Source organism: Hypomesus nipponensis, chromosome 17 (genome assembly GCF_054491055.1).
Source record: "Hypomesus nipponensis isolate SF chromosome 17, ASM5449105v1, whole genome shotgun sequence".
Classification (NCBI taxonomy): domain Eukaryota; kingdom Metazoa; phylum Chordata; class Actinopteri; order Osmeriformes; family Osmeridae; genus Hypomesus; species Hypomesus nipponensis.
Genome location: NC_140377.1, coordinates 22717113 through 22732500, shown reverse-complemented (window position 1 = coordinate 22732500; position 15388 = coordinate 22717113). Strand labels below are relative to the sequence as shown.

Below are 15388 nucleotides of genomic sequence, written 5' to 3'. Positions count from 1 at the left end.
ATCCTAATGATAGCTGGATGTGAGAACTAGACATTGGCATGGGCCTGGGGGCTGGGACTAGGGGCCTGGGCCTGGGGCTGGGGCTGGGGCTAGGACCTGGGGCTGGGCCTGGGCCTGGGCCTGGGGCTGGGGCTAGGACCTGGGCCTGGGGCTGGGGCTAGGACCTGGGGCTGGGGCTGGGCCTGGGGCTGGGGCTGGGGCTGGGGCTAGGACCTGGGCCTGGGGCTGGGCCTGGGGCTGGAGCTGGGGCTGGGGCTGGGGCTGGGGCTGGGGCTGGGGCTGGGCCTGGAGCTGGGGCTGGGGCTGGGGCTGGGGCTGGGGCTAGGACTTGGCCAGGAGAGTCCCTGTCTCACCTGGAAGGGGATGACCAGGTTAACATTCTCGCCCACCCTCCTGATGAACCTGGTCCTCAGCTGCCGGGGCAGGCGGATCTTGGGTTGCTCTGAGAAAAGAGGGAGGAATTATAACACAGACACGAGGAGGAGTGTGTGTGTGAGAGAGGGTGTGTGAGAGAGTCTCTAGTACCCATGATCTCCCGGATATTGACAGCCTGGGCCAGAGTGGCGGGAGGGCTGCGTCCAGCGATGTTGAGAGCCACCACTCTGAACAGCATCTTTTCCCCAACAGGCAGCCCCTTTACACGGTACTGGGTCTTCTCCACCGGCTCTTGATTGGCCTGCACCCACACGTCCTCTGAGGGAAGGACCAATAGGAGTGAAGCGGAGATGAACAGTGTTAGGAGGGAAAAGCTGTTAGCTAAGATTGATCCATGATGTATTTGGGGCACATTTCATGGTTTACTGGGCAGTTTCTAGGTGAAGTGTGACAGGAAAGGCAGGGAGAGAGAGGGAGGGGGGAGAGAGAGAGAGAGAGAGAGAGAGAGAGAGAGAGAGAAAGAGAGAGAGAGAGAGAGAGCGAGAGAGAGAGAGAGAGAGAGAGAGAGAAAGAGGGGGAGGGGAAGACATGCAGCCCAGGCTAGATTCAAACCCAGGCCGCTGCGGTAAAGGCCTCAGCTGACAGCAGCTTCCCCCCCCCCCCCCTCTGATCTGTGCAGGTGTGAACAGGCTGAACAGCTACCTCCTTCCTTGCAGTACTCGATGATGTAGCCGTCCATGCCCCCGGCCCCAATCCTCTCTGGGGGACGCCACTTCAGAGCACAGGTGGAGTCAGTGACATCGTCCACCAGCAGGCGGGTGGGCTCGCTGGTGGGGGCTGGGGGCCAGGAGGAATTAGAGGATGAAAGGGAAAAAATGAGTAGGTTCCAGCACCCAGACCCTCTGTCTGATAATCACAGTCCCTCTGTCTGATAATCCCAGTCCCTCTGACTGATAGTCCTAGTCCCTCTGACTGATAGTCCTAGTCCCTCTGACTGATAGTCCTAGTCCCTCTATCTGATAATCCCAGTCCCTCTGACTGATAGTCCTAGTCCCTCTGACTGATAATCCCAGTCCCTCTGACTGATAGTCCTAGTCCCTCTGACTGATAGTCCTAGTCCCTCTATCTGATAATCCCAGTCCCTCTGACTGATAGTCCTAGTCCCTCTGACTGATAATCCCAGTCCCTCTGACTGATAGTCCTAGTCCCTCTATCTGATAATCCCAGAGCTCTATCTGATAATCCCAGACCCTCTGTCTGATAATCCCAGTCCCTCTGTCTGATAATCCTAGTCCCTCTATCGGATAATCCCAGATCCTCTATCTGATAATCCCAGCGCACCAATGGGCATGAAGGGCTTGGAGTTCTCGCTGGGCTGGGAGATCCCAATGCCGTTGACAGCGAACACCCTCATCTCGTACAGCACGCCCTCGATCATCTTCTTGGCCTCGTACGTGGTCGACTCAAACACCTCGAAGTTCAGCTTGGTCCACCTGGACGAGCCCTTCTTCTTCCTCTCCATCAGGTAGCCTGGGAGAGACCAGAGGAGAGGGGTGGGGGAAGAGACCAGAGAGGAGAGGGGTGGGGGGAGAGACCAGAGAGGACAGGGGTGGGGGGAGAGACCAGAGAGGAGAGACCAGAGAGGAGAGGGGATGGGGGGAGAGACCAGAGAGGAGAGACCAGAGAGGAGAGGGGATGGGGGGAGAGACCAGAGAGGAGAGACCAGAGAGGAGAGGGGATGGGGGGAGAGACCAGAGAGGAGAGGGGTGGGGGGAGAGACCAGAAAGGGGAGGGGGTGGGGGGAGAGACCAGAGAGGGGAGGGGGTGGAGGGAGCAGGTGAAGGGGCAGGAGTAGGGAACAGGGCAGTTGTTGCGGTTGCGTTGTGTGTTTTGTATTGTTTTCTATTATATCTTTAATGGTGTTAAACAATGAATTGTCTTGTCTCTACGCTGGTCTGCTGCATAATGAACTGCTTTTGGGGACATCAATCAATAAATAAATGAAAGAAGTTGAGGTCATGGGATCTGGCCAATGAGAGAGAGAGTTGGCAATGTGGGGATGAGGGGGGGGGGGGTACCTTTGAGGGGGGCGCCGCCGTCGAAAGCGGGCGGATCCCAGGCAACTGAGGCAAAGTCCTCCCCCACTGAGAGACAGCGCACGTTCTCTGGAGGGTCAGGAACATCTGAGCAGAGGGGAGAAGAGAAGAGAGGAGGGGTGGAGTGAGGAGAGGAGAGGAGAGGAGAGGAGAGGAGAGGAGAGGAGAGGAGAGGAGAGGAGAGGAGAGGAGAGGAGGGGAGGAGAAGAGAGGAGAGAGGAGTGAGGAGAGAGGAGGGGAGGAGGAGAGAGGAGTGAGGAGAGGAGGAGAGAGGAGGGGAGGAGGAGAGAGGAGGGGAGGAGGAGAGGAGTGAGGAGAGGAGAAGAGAGGAGGGGAGGAGGAGAGGAGTGAGGAGAGGAGAAGAGAGGAGGGGAGGAGGAGAGTGAGGAGAGGAGAAGAGAAGAGAGGAGGGGAGAGGAGGAGAGCAGTGAGGAGAGAGGAGGGGAGAGGAGGAGAGAAGAAGAGGAGGGGAGGTGAGGTGAAGAGGAGAGGAGAGGAGAGGAGAGAGGAGGGGAGAGGAGGGGAGGTGAAGAGGAGAGATGGAGAGGAGGAGGAGAGGAGTGAGGAGAGGAGGGGAAAGGAGAGGAGAGGAGGAGAAGAAGGGAGAGGAGGAGAGGAGAAGAGAGTAGGAGAGGAGCCTCACTAACCAACGATCTTAACATGGAGTTCAGCCTTGTCCTCTCCTGCAGGGTTAGTCACTGTGATGGAGTACTTCCCCTCGTCGCCCCTCTCCGCCCCCTCGATGACGAAGCTGCACAGAGTCTTCCTCATCTCCACTCGCACCCTTCCCTCGCTCTCCTCGATCACCTAGGAGACGGGCGGCAGGAGTTAAGAGGTGAGACCTCTGCCCCGTCACGGCTGCTGAACACCACCACACAGCAGAGACTTCCTGGGATGACACAATCCCTCCATCCCCGCTCTCCTCCCTTCAGGGGGTATGCTGGCAGGGTTGGGTGTGTTGAGAGGAGGGGGAGAACAGGGGAGGAGGACAGGGGGAGGAGGACAGGGGGAGAGCAGCTAGGGGAGGGTGTGATGTGATGAGCAGGGGGACAGGAGGACGGGGAACAGGAGGACAGGGGGGAGAGGAGGACAGGGGGACAGGGGGGAGAGGAGGACAGGGGGACAGGGGGGAGAGGAGGACAGGGGGAGAGGAGGACAGGTGGACAGGGGGGAGAGGAGGACAGGGGGACAGGGGGACAGGAGGACAGGGGGACAGGGGGGAGAGGAGGACAGGGGGAGAGGAGGACAGGGGGACAGGAGGACAGGTGGACAGGGGGACAGGGGGAGAGGAGGACAGGGGGAGAGGAGGACAGGGGGACAGGAGGACAGGTGGACAGGGGGACAGGGGGGAGAGGAGGACAGGGGGAGAGGAGGACAGGGGGAGAGGAGGACAGGAGGACAGGGGGACAGGAGGACAGGGGGGAGAGGAGGACAGGGGGAGAGGAGGACAGGGGGGAGAGGAGGACAGGGGGGAGAGGAGGACAGGGGGACAGGGGGACAGGAGGACAGGGGGACAGGAGGACAGGAAGACAGGGGGGAGAGGAGGACAGGGAGGAGAGGAAGACAGGGGGAGAGCATGTCCTCACCGTGTCTCCTTTCTTCCAGCACACAGTGGGGGCGGGGTCTCCTGTAATCTCTACGTCCAGGCGCAGCTTGTTCCCCGCCACCACGATGATGGTGTTCTTGCTGCCGGAGCCGCTCGTGTCCAGGTGGATCTTGGGAGGGTCTGTGGGGGTGGACACAGACAGGGGGGCCGGGGTGAGTCCTGCAGGCTGGCTGGCACCACACTAGCACCACGCCAGCACCACGCCAGCACCACGCCAGCACCACGCTAGCACATGCAGCTTGGCGTTGGAGCCAGCCAACGAACGTCCACACCCACCTTGGCGAGGGACGTAGTCGATCTTGATTTCTGAGGGAAAGACACATGGATCAGAGTCAGTTTAATCTGAGCTGCTTTGTTAGTTATCAGCAACACCTTTAAGACAACTGCCCCCAGCCCCCACCCCATCTCTCTCTCTCACCCAGGAAGTTGAGCTTGGCAGACAGTGACAGAGCGTATCCTTCCGGAACGAAGGTGTAGTCCCCGGCATCCTGCGGCTTCACGTCATCAATAGTCAGCTTGTGTGTCCTGGGTAACAACATCCCATCGTTACCAAGGAGACGACACTCGTCACGGCACACGCTTATGCACAAAGCAGGGTTGCCCTGGAAACATGATCCATGATGCTATGGCATGGAGTCAAACAACATGCAAACTGGCTTTCATCTTCTGAAACTGGTGTACCATGATGAACCTCCAGCCTGAAGTGGTCTTGCCGAGGACAGATGATAACAGATAGCAGCTGATAATAGATAGCAGCTGATAACAGATAGCAGCTGATAACAGATAGCAGCTGATAACATCTACCAGATGATAACATCTACCAGATGATAACAGATAGCAGCTGATAACAGATAGCAGCTGATAAAAGATAGCAGCTGATAACATCTACCAGATGATAACAGATAGCAGCTAATAACAGCAGCTGATAACAGCAGCTGAGAGAGACAGCAGCAGTTCCAGCAGGACAGGCACAGCGTGGGGCGCCTCACCTCCCAATGTGGCTCATCTTGATGCGGCTGCTGGCGACGACCTCCACGCCGTCCTTGAACCACTTCCCAATCACCTTCTCGTCCGACACCTCGCACTTGAACACGGCCTGCTCTGCAGCCTTCACCGTCAGGTCAGCGATGCTCTGAAGCACCTCCAGCTCCTTATCTGGAGCCCAGGAGAGGAGGAGAGGAGGGAGGAGGAGAGGAGGAGAGGAGGGAGGAGGAGAGGAGAGAGGAGGAGAGGGAGGAGGCGAGAGGAAGAGAGGAGGGAGGAGGAGAGGAAAGAGGAGAGGAGAGAGGAGAGGAGGAGAGAGGAGGAGAAGGCGAGAGGAGGAGAGGAGGGGGGAGAAAAGGAGGAGAGGAGTCGAGGAGGAGAGGAGAGAGGAGGAGAGGGAGGAGGCGAGAGGAGGAGAGGAGGGAGGAGGAGAGGAAAGAGGAGAGGAGAGAGGAGAGGAGGAGAGAGGAGGAGAGGGAGAAGGCGAGAGGAGGAGAGGAGAGAGGAGGAGAAGGGGAGAGAGGAGTAGAGGAGGGAGATGAGGGGTGAGGAGAGGAGAGGGAGGAGTATGTACGTATAAAGGGAGTTTAGCCTCCGTCATGCTGAGGGTCCTGTCCCTACCTTCCACCTCCAGCTCTGCCTTGGACTCTCCCCCGTTAGTGCACGCGTAGTACATCCCAATGTCTTCCTTGGTGGCCTCATTGATCACCAGGACGTGCTTCTTCCCATCCTTCTTAAACCTGTACTTGGAACTATCCCTGGTCAGCTCAACCCCATCCTTCATCCTGGAGGGAGGGAGAGTGTGTGTGTGTGAGAGAGAGAGAGTGAGACAGTGGAAACACAACATGAAGACATGAAGAGAAACATCCAGACAGACAGCACTGGTGACAGCAGGTCAGAAGAGAACTCCCCCTCACCACTTGACGTTGGCGCCTTCTTCTGACACCTCCACCTCAAACTCCACCTTCTCCCCCACCACCGTGTGGACGTCATCCAGGAGCTTGGTGATGGTGACCGGGGGCTCTGCAGGACACACAGCCTGGGGTCAACCCTCACCCTCACCTGGTGTCAGTCACCCAGGGGTCACCCAGTGGTCAACCTCCCACTCATCACCCCAGGGTCACACTACTGCATGCCATCAGACAGCCACACAGCCTCGAACCACCCTCTCAACCTCTCAACCACACAGCTCTCAAACCACCTGGCTGATTGGACAGCCTCAGACAGGAACCCCACACTCACCCCTCCCCCCTCAGACAGGAACCCCACACTCACCCCTCCCCCCTCAGACAGGAACCCCACACTCACCCCTCCCCCCTCAGACAGGAACCCCACACTCACCCCTCCCCCCTCAGACAGGAACCCCACACTCACCCCTCCCCCCTCAGACAGGAACCCCACACTCACCCCTCCCCCCTCAGACAGGAACCCCACACTCACCCCTCCCCCCGCAGACAGGAACCCCACACTCACCCCTCCCCCCTCAGACAGGAACCCCACACTCACCCCTCCCCACTAGACCACGAGCAGGGAAGAGGAAAGGGGAACAAGACAGTTTCACACAAGAGGACGTGTGCGGAACACAGAAAGGCCCTCCCCCATCGCCGGCTGTGCGATGAGGACGAGCACAGGCAACATGCCCCAGGTCACCCAGGGATCTGACACAGAGTTCACACCCCAGTGTTCACAGTGTTCAGTCTGCTAGCCACCAAGCGCCTGTTCAGACCCCCAGGGCCCCACACTGGGGCTGGGACTGGGGCTGGGGCTGGACAGGGCTTCAGCGCTCTGGCGAGGACCAGCATGTCTCTGTGTCGTGTCCTGCTGGGTGCAGCTAGCAGCCGTGGACCACGCCTCCTTCACCGCCCTCCGCACACCTGAGGAACTCCTGCTCAGACAAGCCCAGCTGGCCTGGGTCAGCCTCGTGGCAGAACATGCACCACTCTGGGAGTTGGTACCATGTTTGATGACATAGTAAGGTTGACAAACTCTGAGACTACACTCCAGAACTACAATACCCAGACTCCTCTCCAGAACTACAACACAAAGTACTTCAGCTCTTCAGGAAGAGGAGTTGATGGCGTGATGTCACACAGCCTGTACCTTCACCTTTATCTCATGTGGAGATTCGACAACAAATAACAACACACACACACACACACACACCGACACACTCACACGCGCCCACGGTGATGTCACTGTGACGGTGTGTGTGGTGAAAGCTTACCGTCTGGTTTTGGGTCTGATTGTGTAAAGACAGGAAGGGCAGTGAGGAAAGAGTGGTGAAGAGACACACATACTGCTCACACACACACACCACATACTGCTCACACACACACACACACACACACATACCACATACTGCTCACACACACACACACACACACCACATACTGCTCACACACACACACACACCACATACTGCTCACACACACACACACACACCACATACTGCTCACAGACACACACACCACATACTGCTCACACACACACACACACATGTAAGCACGGTAGAGACTGTGGATGTAAACAAGTCCACACACGACCACACAGAAAAACTGAACCAAAACCGTTACTCAACTTCAGTCTCTACACCAGGGGTCTCCAACTGTTCCTGGATAGCTACCTGACCTGCCTGTTGGTTTGTGCTCCCACCACACTTATCTGACCTGGTTCACCACTAGTTACCTGATCAAGCAGCTCCTTACTAGAATCAGGTGTGCTAAATTAGTGTTGGAGAGGAAACATACAGGCAGGTGTCCCTCCAGTATCTCTGGAGACCCCTGCCCTAGCCCAAGAGAACCCTCCCCTTCACTGATGAACTGAACCGGTCAAACCTGTCACTCTACCACACTCTCTGGACCACGACCCCCCCCCCTCACGTACCTTTGACGAAGACCTCACAGAAGCTCTTCTCCTCTCCCACCACACACTCATAGGCCGCGTCGTCAGACAGGTTACACTTGTTGATGGTGAGAGTCCGTTTGTTGCCAATGCTCTCAAACACGTACCTGACACACACACACACACACACACACAATGTCATATAAACACGTGGCCACACACATACACCACCCCACCCCAACACCCACATCACTGTCCCCAACACACACACCACCCTGCCCCAACACACACACCACCCGAACACACACTAAAGCCCTACCCCAACACACACACACACACACACTCCCCTGCCCAAAAGAAGAGCTCACTTGGCGGAGGGCTTGATCTCCTGTCCGTTCTTCAGCCATTTGACCTGAGCGTTGGGGTCGGCCAGCTCCACAGACAGGTGGATCTTCTTACCCTTGTCCACAGAGTACATGTCCTCCAGTTTCTTCAAGAAGGCTGTGGGAGAGAGAAGACCGTCACACCCTCTCCTCCACCTCCATGATCTATCCTCAACAACAGCTAAGGCTGAGCAACATCACACACACCAAAACACACACACTCTCCCACACCATCACTCTCTCATGTCCTCCGCCCTCCTCACCCTCCCTCTCTCATGTCCTCCCCCCTCCTCACCCTCCCTCTCTCATGTCCTCCGCCCTCCTCACCCTCCCTCTCTCATGTCCTCCCCCCTCCTCACCCTCCCTCTCTCAGGTCCTCCCCCCTCCTCACCCTCCCTCTCTCAGGTCCTCCCCCCTCCTCACCCTCCCTCTCTCAGGTCCTCCCCCCTCCTCACCCTCCCTCTCTCAGGTCCTGCCCCTCCTCACCCTCCCTCTCTCAGGTCCTCCCCCCTCCTCACCCTCCCTCTCTCAGGTCCTACCCCCTCCTCACCCTCCCTCTCTCAGGTCCTGCCCCTCCTCACCCTCCCTCTCTCAGGTCCTCCCCCCTCCTCACCCTCCCTCTCTCAGGTCCTACCCCCTCCTCACCCTCACTCTCTCAGGTCCTCCCCCCTCCTCACCCTCCCTCTCTCATGTCCTCCCCCCTCCTCACCCTCCCTCTCTCAGGTCCTCCCCCCTCCTCACCCTCCCTCTCTCAGGTCCTCCCCCTCCTCACCCTTCCTCTCTCAGGTCCTCCCCCCTCCTCACCCTTCCTCTCTCAGGTCCTCCCCCTCCTCACCCTTCCTCTCTCAGGTCCTCCCCCCTCCTCACCCTTCCTCTCTCAGGTCCTCCGCCCTCCTCACCCTCCCTCTCTCATGTCCTCCCCCCTCCTCACCCTCCCTCTCTCAGGTCCTCCCCCCTCCTCACCCTCCCTCTCTCAGGTCCTCCCCCCTCCTCACCCTCCCTCTCTCAGGTCCTCCCCCTCCTCACCCTCCCTCTCTCAGGTCCTCCCCCTCCTCACCCTCCCTCTCTCAGGTCCTCCCCCCTCCTCACCCTCCCTCTCTCAGGTCCTCCCCCTCCTCACCCTCCCTCTCTCAGGTCCTCCCCCCTCCTCACCCTCCCTCTCTCAGGTCCTCCCCCTCCTCACCATCACTCTTCTTGGGTTCCACCTTCTTCATCTTCTTCAGCCTCTTGAGCAGGCCCCTGAGGTCGGTGATGCCGTACTCAAAAGCTATCTTCTCGTAGTCGCACGGCTTGGCGTCCTTCAGGATCTCCCACACGTCCGCCTCCACTTTGGGTTCGTCCTTCTGCTTCTTTTCCCTGAGGAACAACATGTGTGTGAGGGACGGAAAGAGAAAAACGCACAGAGAGAGAGACAGAGAGACAGGGAGACAGAGACAGAGAGACAGAGAGACAGAGAGACAGAGACAGAGAGACAGAGACAGAGAGACAGAGAGACAGACAGAGACAGAGAGTGGAGAGAGAGAAAGAGAGAGAACGTGAGAAAGAAGGAAAGAGAAAAGGCCAGAGGGAGAGAGAAAGAGACACAGAGAAAGACAGAAAGAGAAACAGAAACTAAGAAGAAGTGACAAAGAGAGAAAGGCAAAGAGAGAGAGAAAACCGAGGAGAAAGGAGAGATAGTAAACAGAGGAGAGAGAGAAAACAGAGGACTCAGCAGAGTAAGATCCAGATGTGGACCAGGATGTTCCTGGCTCCTCCAGACTCAGAGCTGAGTGTCTGGGACCTCTTCAGAGTGAGCTCAAACAATGAGGTCAACATCTCTGGTACCTTTTCTTGAGCAGAGCGCTGAAGTCCAGCTCCCCAGCGTCCTCGCCGGCGTCTCCTCTGAGCAGAGAGGGAAGAAAGGTCAGTCTCATCCTCCCAAACGCACCCAGGCCCACCTGGGACAGCTAACGCCCACATGGGCTCCTAAGTGTGACGTCACATCAGTGTCTGACCTTTTACAAAAGAGTCAATCCAGCTGTACACAATCAACACACACACACAGATAAATAGACATTGTGATACTGAGAAGACACCTGGGACGAAATCTTACCCTTTCTTGACCCCCTTTTTGCCTCTGACAACGTAAAGACAGGATGAGGAGGGATGAACACAAGTGTGGAATGAATCAAGAGCGCGCTAACTAGAACAGTTTTCAGGGTGACAGCAAGACGTGGAAACAACGCAACAAACTTGGCCTACAAATATGCACAATTGAGAAGCACTACTCATGAATAACATGTTTTACAAACCTACATAAACAGAGATACTGCACTGAATCCGACTGTATGGACATAGTGAGCGTTGTATTCCCTCTCACTGTGCACATACAAATACACACACAGGCGAAACGTACAGGTAGCTATCGTACAGACAGGTTTACACAAGCCCAAGAACCACACATAGCCTACTGTGTCCATATTACGTTTTTTTCTGTCAGAAATGCGCTGGTGGGGTGGTCAGGGAGTGCTTCATCACAGCTATTGCCCACTAGCTAAATAACTAGTTGCTTAAATAGTATTTTTGATATATTCTCAGCTGCCTTGAGGTAATCATTAACGGACGTTTTCAACTTTGACGGTTAAAGGCAGGGTAGGCAATGTTTGAGAAGCACTTTTTGTCATGTTTGCCGAAAGTAACTTGTCTTGATAGCAACCAATATATCTAAAGGTTTGATGGTAATATCAAATCATTCAGACATCTGTGGGCATCGCAATACTGTAATAAACACGACCAATCATTAAGGGGTACCCTGACTATTGATTGGACGGGCTACCTGTCTGTCTACCTCCCTACCTGCACCCCCTGCACTCCCCTCCAGTACCAATGCTCGGTACTGTACTTGTACTGTACGGGAGTGGCTTTGAAGGGAGGAGGTGGGATATTATGGTTTGAATCGTGTCAAAAAGAAGCTAAAAATAGCTAGCTGCGTGCAACTTGCCTACCCTGCATTTAAATGGTTAGCTATCTGAACTGGAGCGACAGTGATAACACACCAGCTCCTTCCTGAAAAGTGACGAGATTTAGAACAAATGGTTGCAAAAAAAAAATTGGAGCGCCCAAAAAATAAAATTGAGATTTTTCTTCAGGACGAATGCATTCCCTTTTTCCTTGAGGGAACTGGGAAAAAAACGCTATATGAACACTTAAGCATAACTCTATCTCATGATTGCATCGCGAGAGCATGACATTCATGAAAAATACGCTGGTTCCATTATTGGCATTGTTGACTGGCCAAAGTTAATGGGAAGTTTGAATCAGAAATAGCCGTATGACAAAGACAACGTGAAGCGGCTATTTCACGTCGAAACACACAAACACACAATGGTGTGGGAAAGAATTCCAGAGAATGGATTCACATGGAGCGGAATCCCGGAAGAACAGATTCAGAACACCCTGGATTCTGGTTCTGGAACACTGAAGACTGATGGAGGATAAGAACCCCAGAGAGAATGGAGACACACAGGAGAGAATCTGCCAGATTCTCCATACTTACGTCCTCATGGCCAGTGGGAGAAGGACTTCCTAAACGTCCCCATACCGTGTCTTAACACCATGTTTCCTTCAGCAACATTTTTACCCTTTCAACCCGTTTGGTAAACTCAAGACATTCATTTAAATTCCTCTTTTCAGTTCAATAGAGAAATTCACAAATGGACATGCTGCAATTCCTCTCAAACACAATATGAAACTATTATTTGCATGTTGTGTTCTCCACCTTACCCTGGTGTTTTGGCCTGCATTCTGATCAGGAAAGGAAATAATGTGATCATTTGAATAAATGGTTAAAGCCAACTGACTCCTGCTATGAACCCTTTCCACACGGACAAGCAGACACGGAGTTCTGCAAAGATGGCGTCACCACCACAGTCTGTTAAACCAGAGGTACCTACAGTCACCTAGAGTGATATTACATCTATAAACATGAGCACACACAAAACTAACTCATGAAACACTTAACCCCCACCCCACTAGGGCCAGCCTAACCCAATAGACAAACTCTCATTTTAACATAGTTTGCAACAAGCCTATAAACTGCAACAGCATAATACAATTCCTGAAATTCAGTTAAGGCTTTTGAATTCGGTACGCCAAATCAACATTTTCAACACCAGCCCACCCCCGCCCCAGCCACCCCCTGCCCCAGCCCACCCCCGCCCCAGCCACCCCCTGCATCAGCCTTCCCCGCCCCAGCCACCCCCGCCCCAGCCACCCCCGCCCCAGCCACCCCTACGATACATTCGTGGGGGTGCCACAGTGGCAGACATGGACAGAGTCCGGCCTGACTGTGGAAGCCCCGGGGACAGAGACACAGAGGCAAACACCAGACAGTTTGACAGGTGACATGTTGGATAGCAGCTCCCTGACTCACGATCGCTTAAACGCCTCCAGGATGTTGGCCTGCTGCTCCTCCTGTACGGCTGCAAGAGAGAGAGGGGGAGAGAGAGAGAGAGAGAGAGAGAGAGAGAGAGGGGGGAGAGAGAGACGGAGAGAGAGAGAGAGAGAGAGAGAGAGAGAGAGAGAGAGAGAGAGAGAGAGAGAGAGAGAGAGAGAGAGAGAGAGAGAGAGAGAGAGAGAGAGAGAAGGAGAGAGAGAGAAATGGGGGAGAAAGGAGGGGAGAGAGAGAGGAGGGAGAGGAGAGAGAGGAGGGCAGAGAGAGTAGGGAGAGGAGAGAGGGGGAGAGGAGAGAGGAGGGGGGGGTCATCACAGGCAGACAGCACTGAACCTGGTTACATGGACACTGCTTATTAATGCTGAATTATACTGTATAATGTGTGCAATAACTGTACTTGGTGGATGACTAGAATGAGTTTTGAGAGCTGTTCTCAAGCACAGCTTCAACAGAAACTGACCAGACCCTGGTGTTCTAGTGGATGTTCTCAAGCTTACCTTCAACGGTCACTTCAAACGTGCAGCTGTCACACTTGTCTTTGGAGGTGACTTCACAGCGGTATCCTCCCGAATCCCCATCCACCAGCTTGACGATGGTCATCTCATAGGTGTACACCTGGAACGGACGGGGACCAAGGCCACAACACACACTGTACAGGCCTGGGACTGGACCACACACTGTACAGGCCTGGGACTGGACCACACACTGTACAGGCCTGGGACTGGACCACACACTGTACAGGCCTGGCACTGAACCACACACTGTACAGGCCTGGGACTGGACCACACACTGTACAGGCCTGGGACTGGACCACACACTGTACAGGCATGGGACTGGACCACACACTGTACAGGCCTGGGACTGAACCACACACTGTACAGGCCTGGCACTGAACCACACACTGTACAGGCCTGGGACTGGACCACACACTGTACAGGCCTGGGACTGGACCACACACTGTACAGGCATGGGACTGGACCACACACTGTACAGGCCTGGGACTGAACCACACACTGTACAGGCCTGGGACTGAACCACACACTGTACAGGCCTGGCACTGAACCACACACTGTACAGGCCTGGGACTGGACCACACACTGTACAGGCCTGGGACTGGACCACACACTGTACAGGCATGGGACTGGACCACACACTGTACAGGGACTGGACCACACACTGTACATGCATGGGACTGAACCACACACTGTACATGCATGGGACTGAACCACACACTGTACAGGCATGGGACTGAACCACACACTGTACAGGCCTGGGACTGAACCACACACTGTACAGGGACTGGACCACACACTGTACAGGGACTGGACCACACACTGTACAGGCCTGGGACTGAACCACACACTGTACAGGGACTGGACCACACACTGTACAGGGACTGGACCACACACTGTACAGGCCTGGGACTGAACCACACACTGTACAGGGACTGAACCACACACTGTACAGGGACTGGACCACACACTGTACAGGGACTGGACCACACACTGTACAGGCCTGGGACTGAACCACACACTGTACAGGGACTGGACCACACACTGTACAGGGACTGGACCACACACTGTACAGGGACTGGACCACACACTGTACAGGGACTGGACCACACACTGTACAGGCCTGGGACTGGACCACACACTGTACAGGCCTGGGACTGAACCACACACTGTACAGGCATGGGACTGGACCACACACGGGTTTCCAACCCCGGTGACAGGGAGGGCAGCGAGCAGAGATGCTGAAATGTCGAGCGTTTTTCTGCGAGTCGGCAGGTTTCGTCCCAAAACTCATGTTTTGGTCAACGTTGATGTAAATAATACTGTCTTCATCCATCAGTCTCACAAACAGAGTCTCACACATGGCAACACACACACACCTGTACACACACTCACACACACACAAACACTATACCTTGGTGTTTCTATCATAAGTCTCTTTGAACTGCAGGTGTTTGCCAGCCTTGCTGCCCAGGTCTAACCACTTCCCCTTCAGCCACTTCATGGCAGGCTTCCTCAGCAGGTCTGAGGAGTCCACTTTAGCCACGAAGGTGATGTTCTTCCCTGCCAAGCAAAGCATCAGCCACCGTCACCTGAACACTACAACCACCATCATACAGAGAGATACATGCTCTTTATGGTCCACAAAGAGAAATTCACTTAGCTCAGGTCAATACCATCAAAACAGACAAGACTTTACTTAAATAAAATAAACACGACAGTACAAATAACCACGGTGCTAAACAGGAGGTGTGTCTACGCTTTCTCCTTGTCCTGGGAAATGTTTGTGCGCGTGTGAGGTCCGGTTTGTTTAAGTGAACAAGGAACGTGTACAGGCCTGAAATCATGTCGGCTCCATTAGGACTCTAATGATGTATACCCAACACCCTAATGGCTGCTTTAGGGTTTGTGGGCTGAGGGGTCAGGGGTCAGCGGGCGGGGGCTCACCTTTGGTTGCCGTGGTGCTCTGAGGCTTCTCTACGAACAGACCGCTCAGCTCGGAGAGCTGGGGTCCCTCTCCAGGAAGGTGCTCTGGGAGGAGGGGAGGAGCCACACACGTAAGACACACACACACACATCAGGTACACACACACACACACACACGGCAGACACACACACATCAGGTACACACACACAGCATGGATCAGGGATCATGTGAC

General features: G+C 55.1%; 1 protein-coding gene across 21 annotated transcripts in view; it reads right to left on the bottom strand.

The window, feature by feature from the left end:
• Positions 1 to 15388, bottom strand: part of mybpc2a (myosin binding protein Ca) — a 38982-nt gene that overhangs the window by 6206 nt on the left and 17388 nt on the right. For all 21 annotated transcript variants that reach the window (XM_084677386.1, XM_084677376.1, XM_084677380.1 and 18 more), the window contains 20 exons: positions 15177 to 15260; positions 14644 to 14792; positions 13215 to 13332; positions 12697 to 12745; positions 10110 to 10166; positions 9469 to 9641; positions 8271 to 8403; positions 7945 to 8069; positions 5979 to 6084; positions 5683 to 5846; positions 5067 to 5232; positions 4496 to 4602; positions 4354 to 4383; positions 4058 to 4197; positions 3119 to 3278; positions 2454 to 2558; positions 1717 to 1905; positions 1078 to 1212; positions 526 to 693; positions 354 to 442 (listed from right to left, as the gene is read on the bottom strand). In XM_084677386.1, the coding sequence (XP_084533512.1) occupies positions 354 to 442; positions 526 to 693; positions 1078 to 1212; positions 1717 to 1905; positions 2454 to 2558; positions 3119 to 3278; positions 4058 to 4197; positions 4354 to 4383; positions 4496 to 4602; positions 5067 to 5232; positions 5683 to 5846; positions 5979 to 6084; positions 7945 to 8069; positions 8271 to 8403; positions 9469 to 9641; positions 10110 to 10166; positions 12697 to 12745; positions 13215 to 13332; positions 14644 to 14792; positions 15177 to 15260 (2447 nt within the window). The remainder of the gene's footprint in view (positions 1 to 353; positions 443 to 525; positions 694 to 1077; positions 1213 to 1716; positions 1906 to 2453; positions 2559 to 3118; positions 3279 to 4057; positions 4198 to 4353; positions 4384 to 4495; positions 4603 to 5066; positions 5233 to 5682; positions 5847 to 5978; positions 6085 to 7944; positions 8070 to 8270; positions 8404 to 9468; positions 9642 to 10109; positions 10167 to 12696; positions 12746 to 13214; positions 13333 to 14643; positions 14793 to 15176; positions 15261 to 15388) is intronic.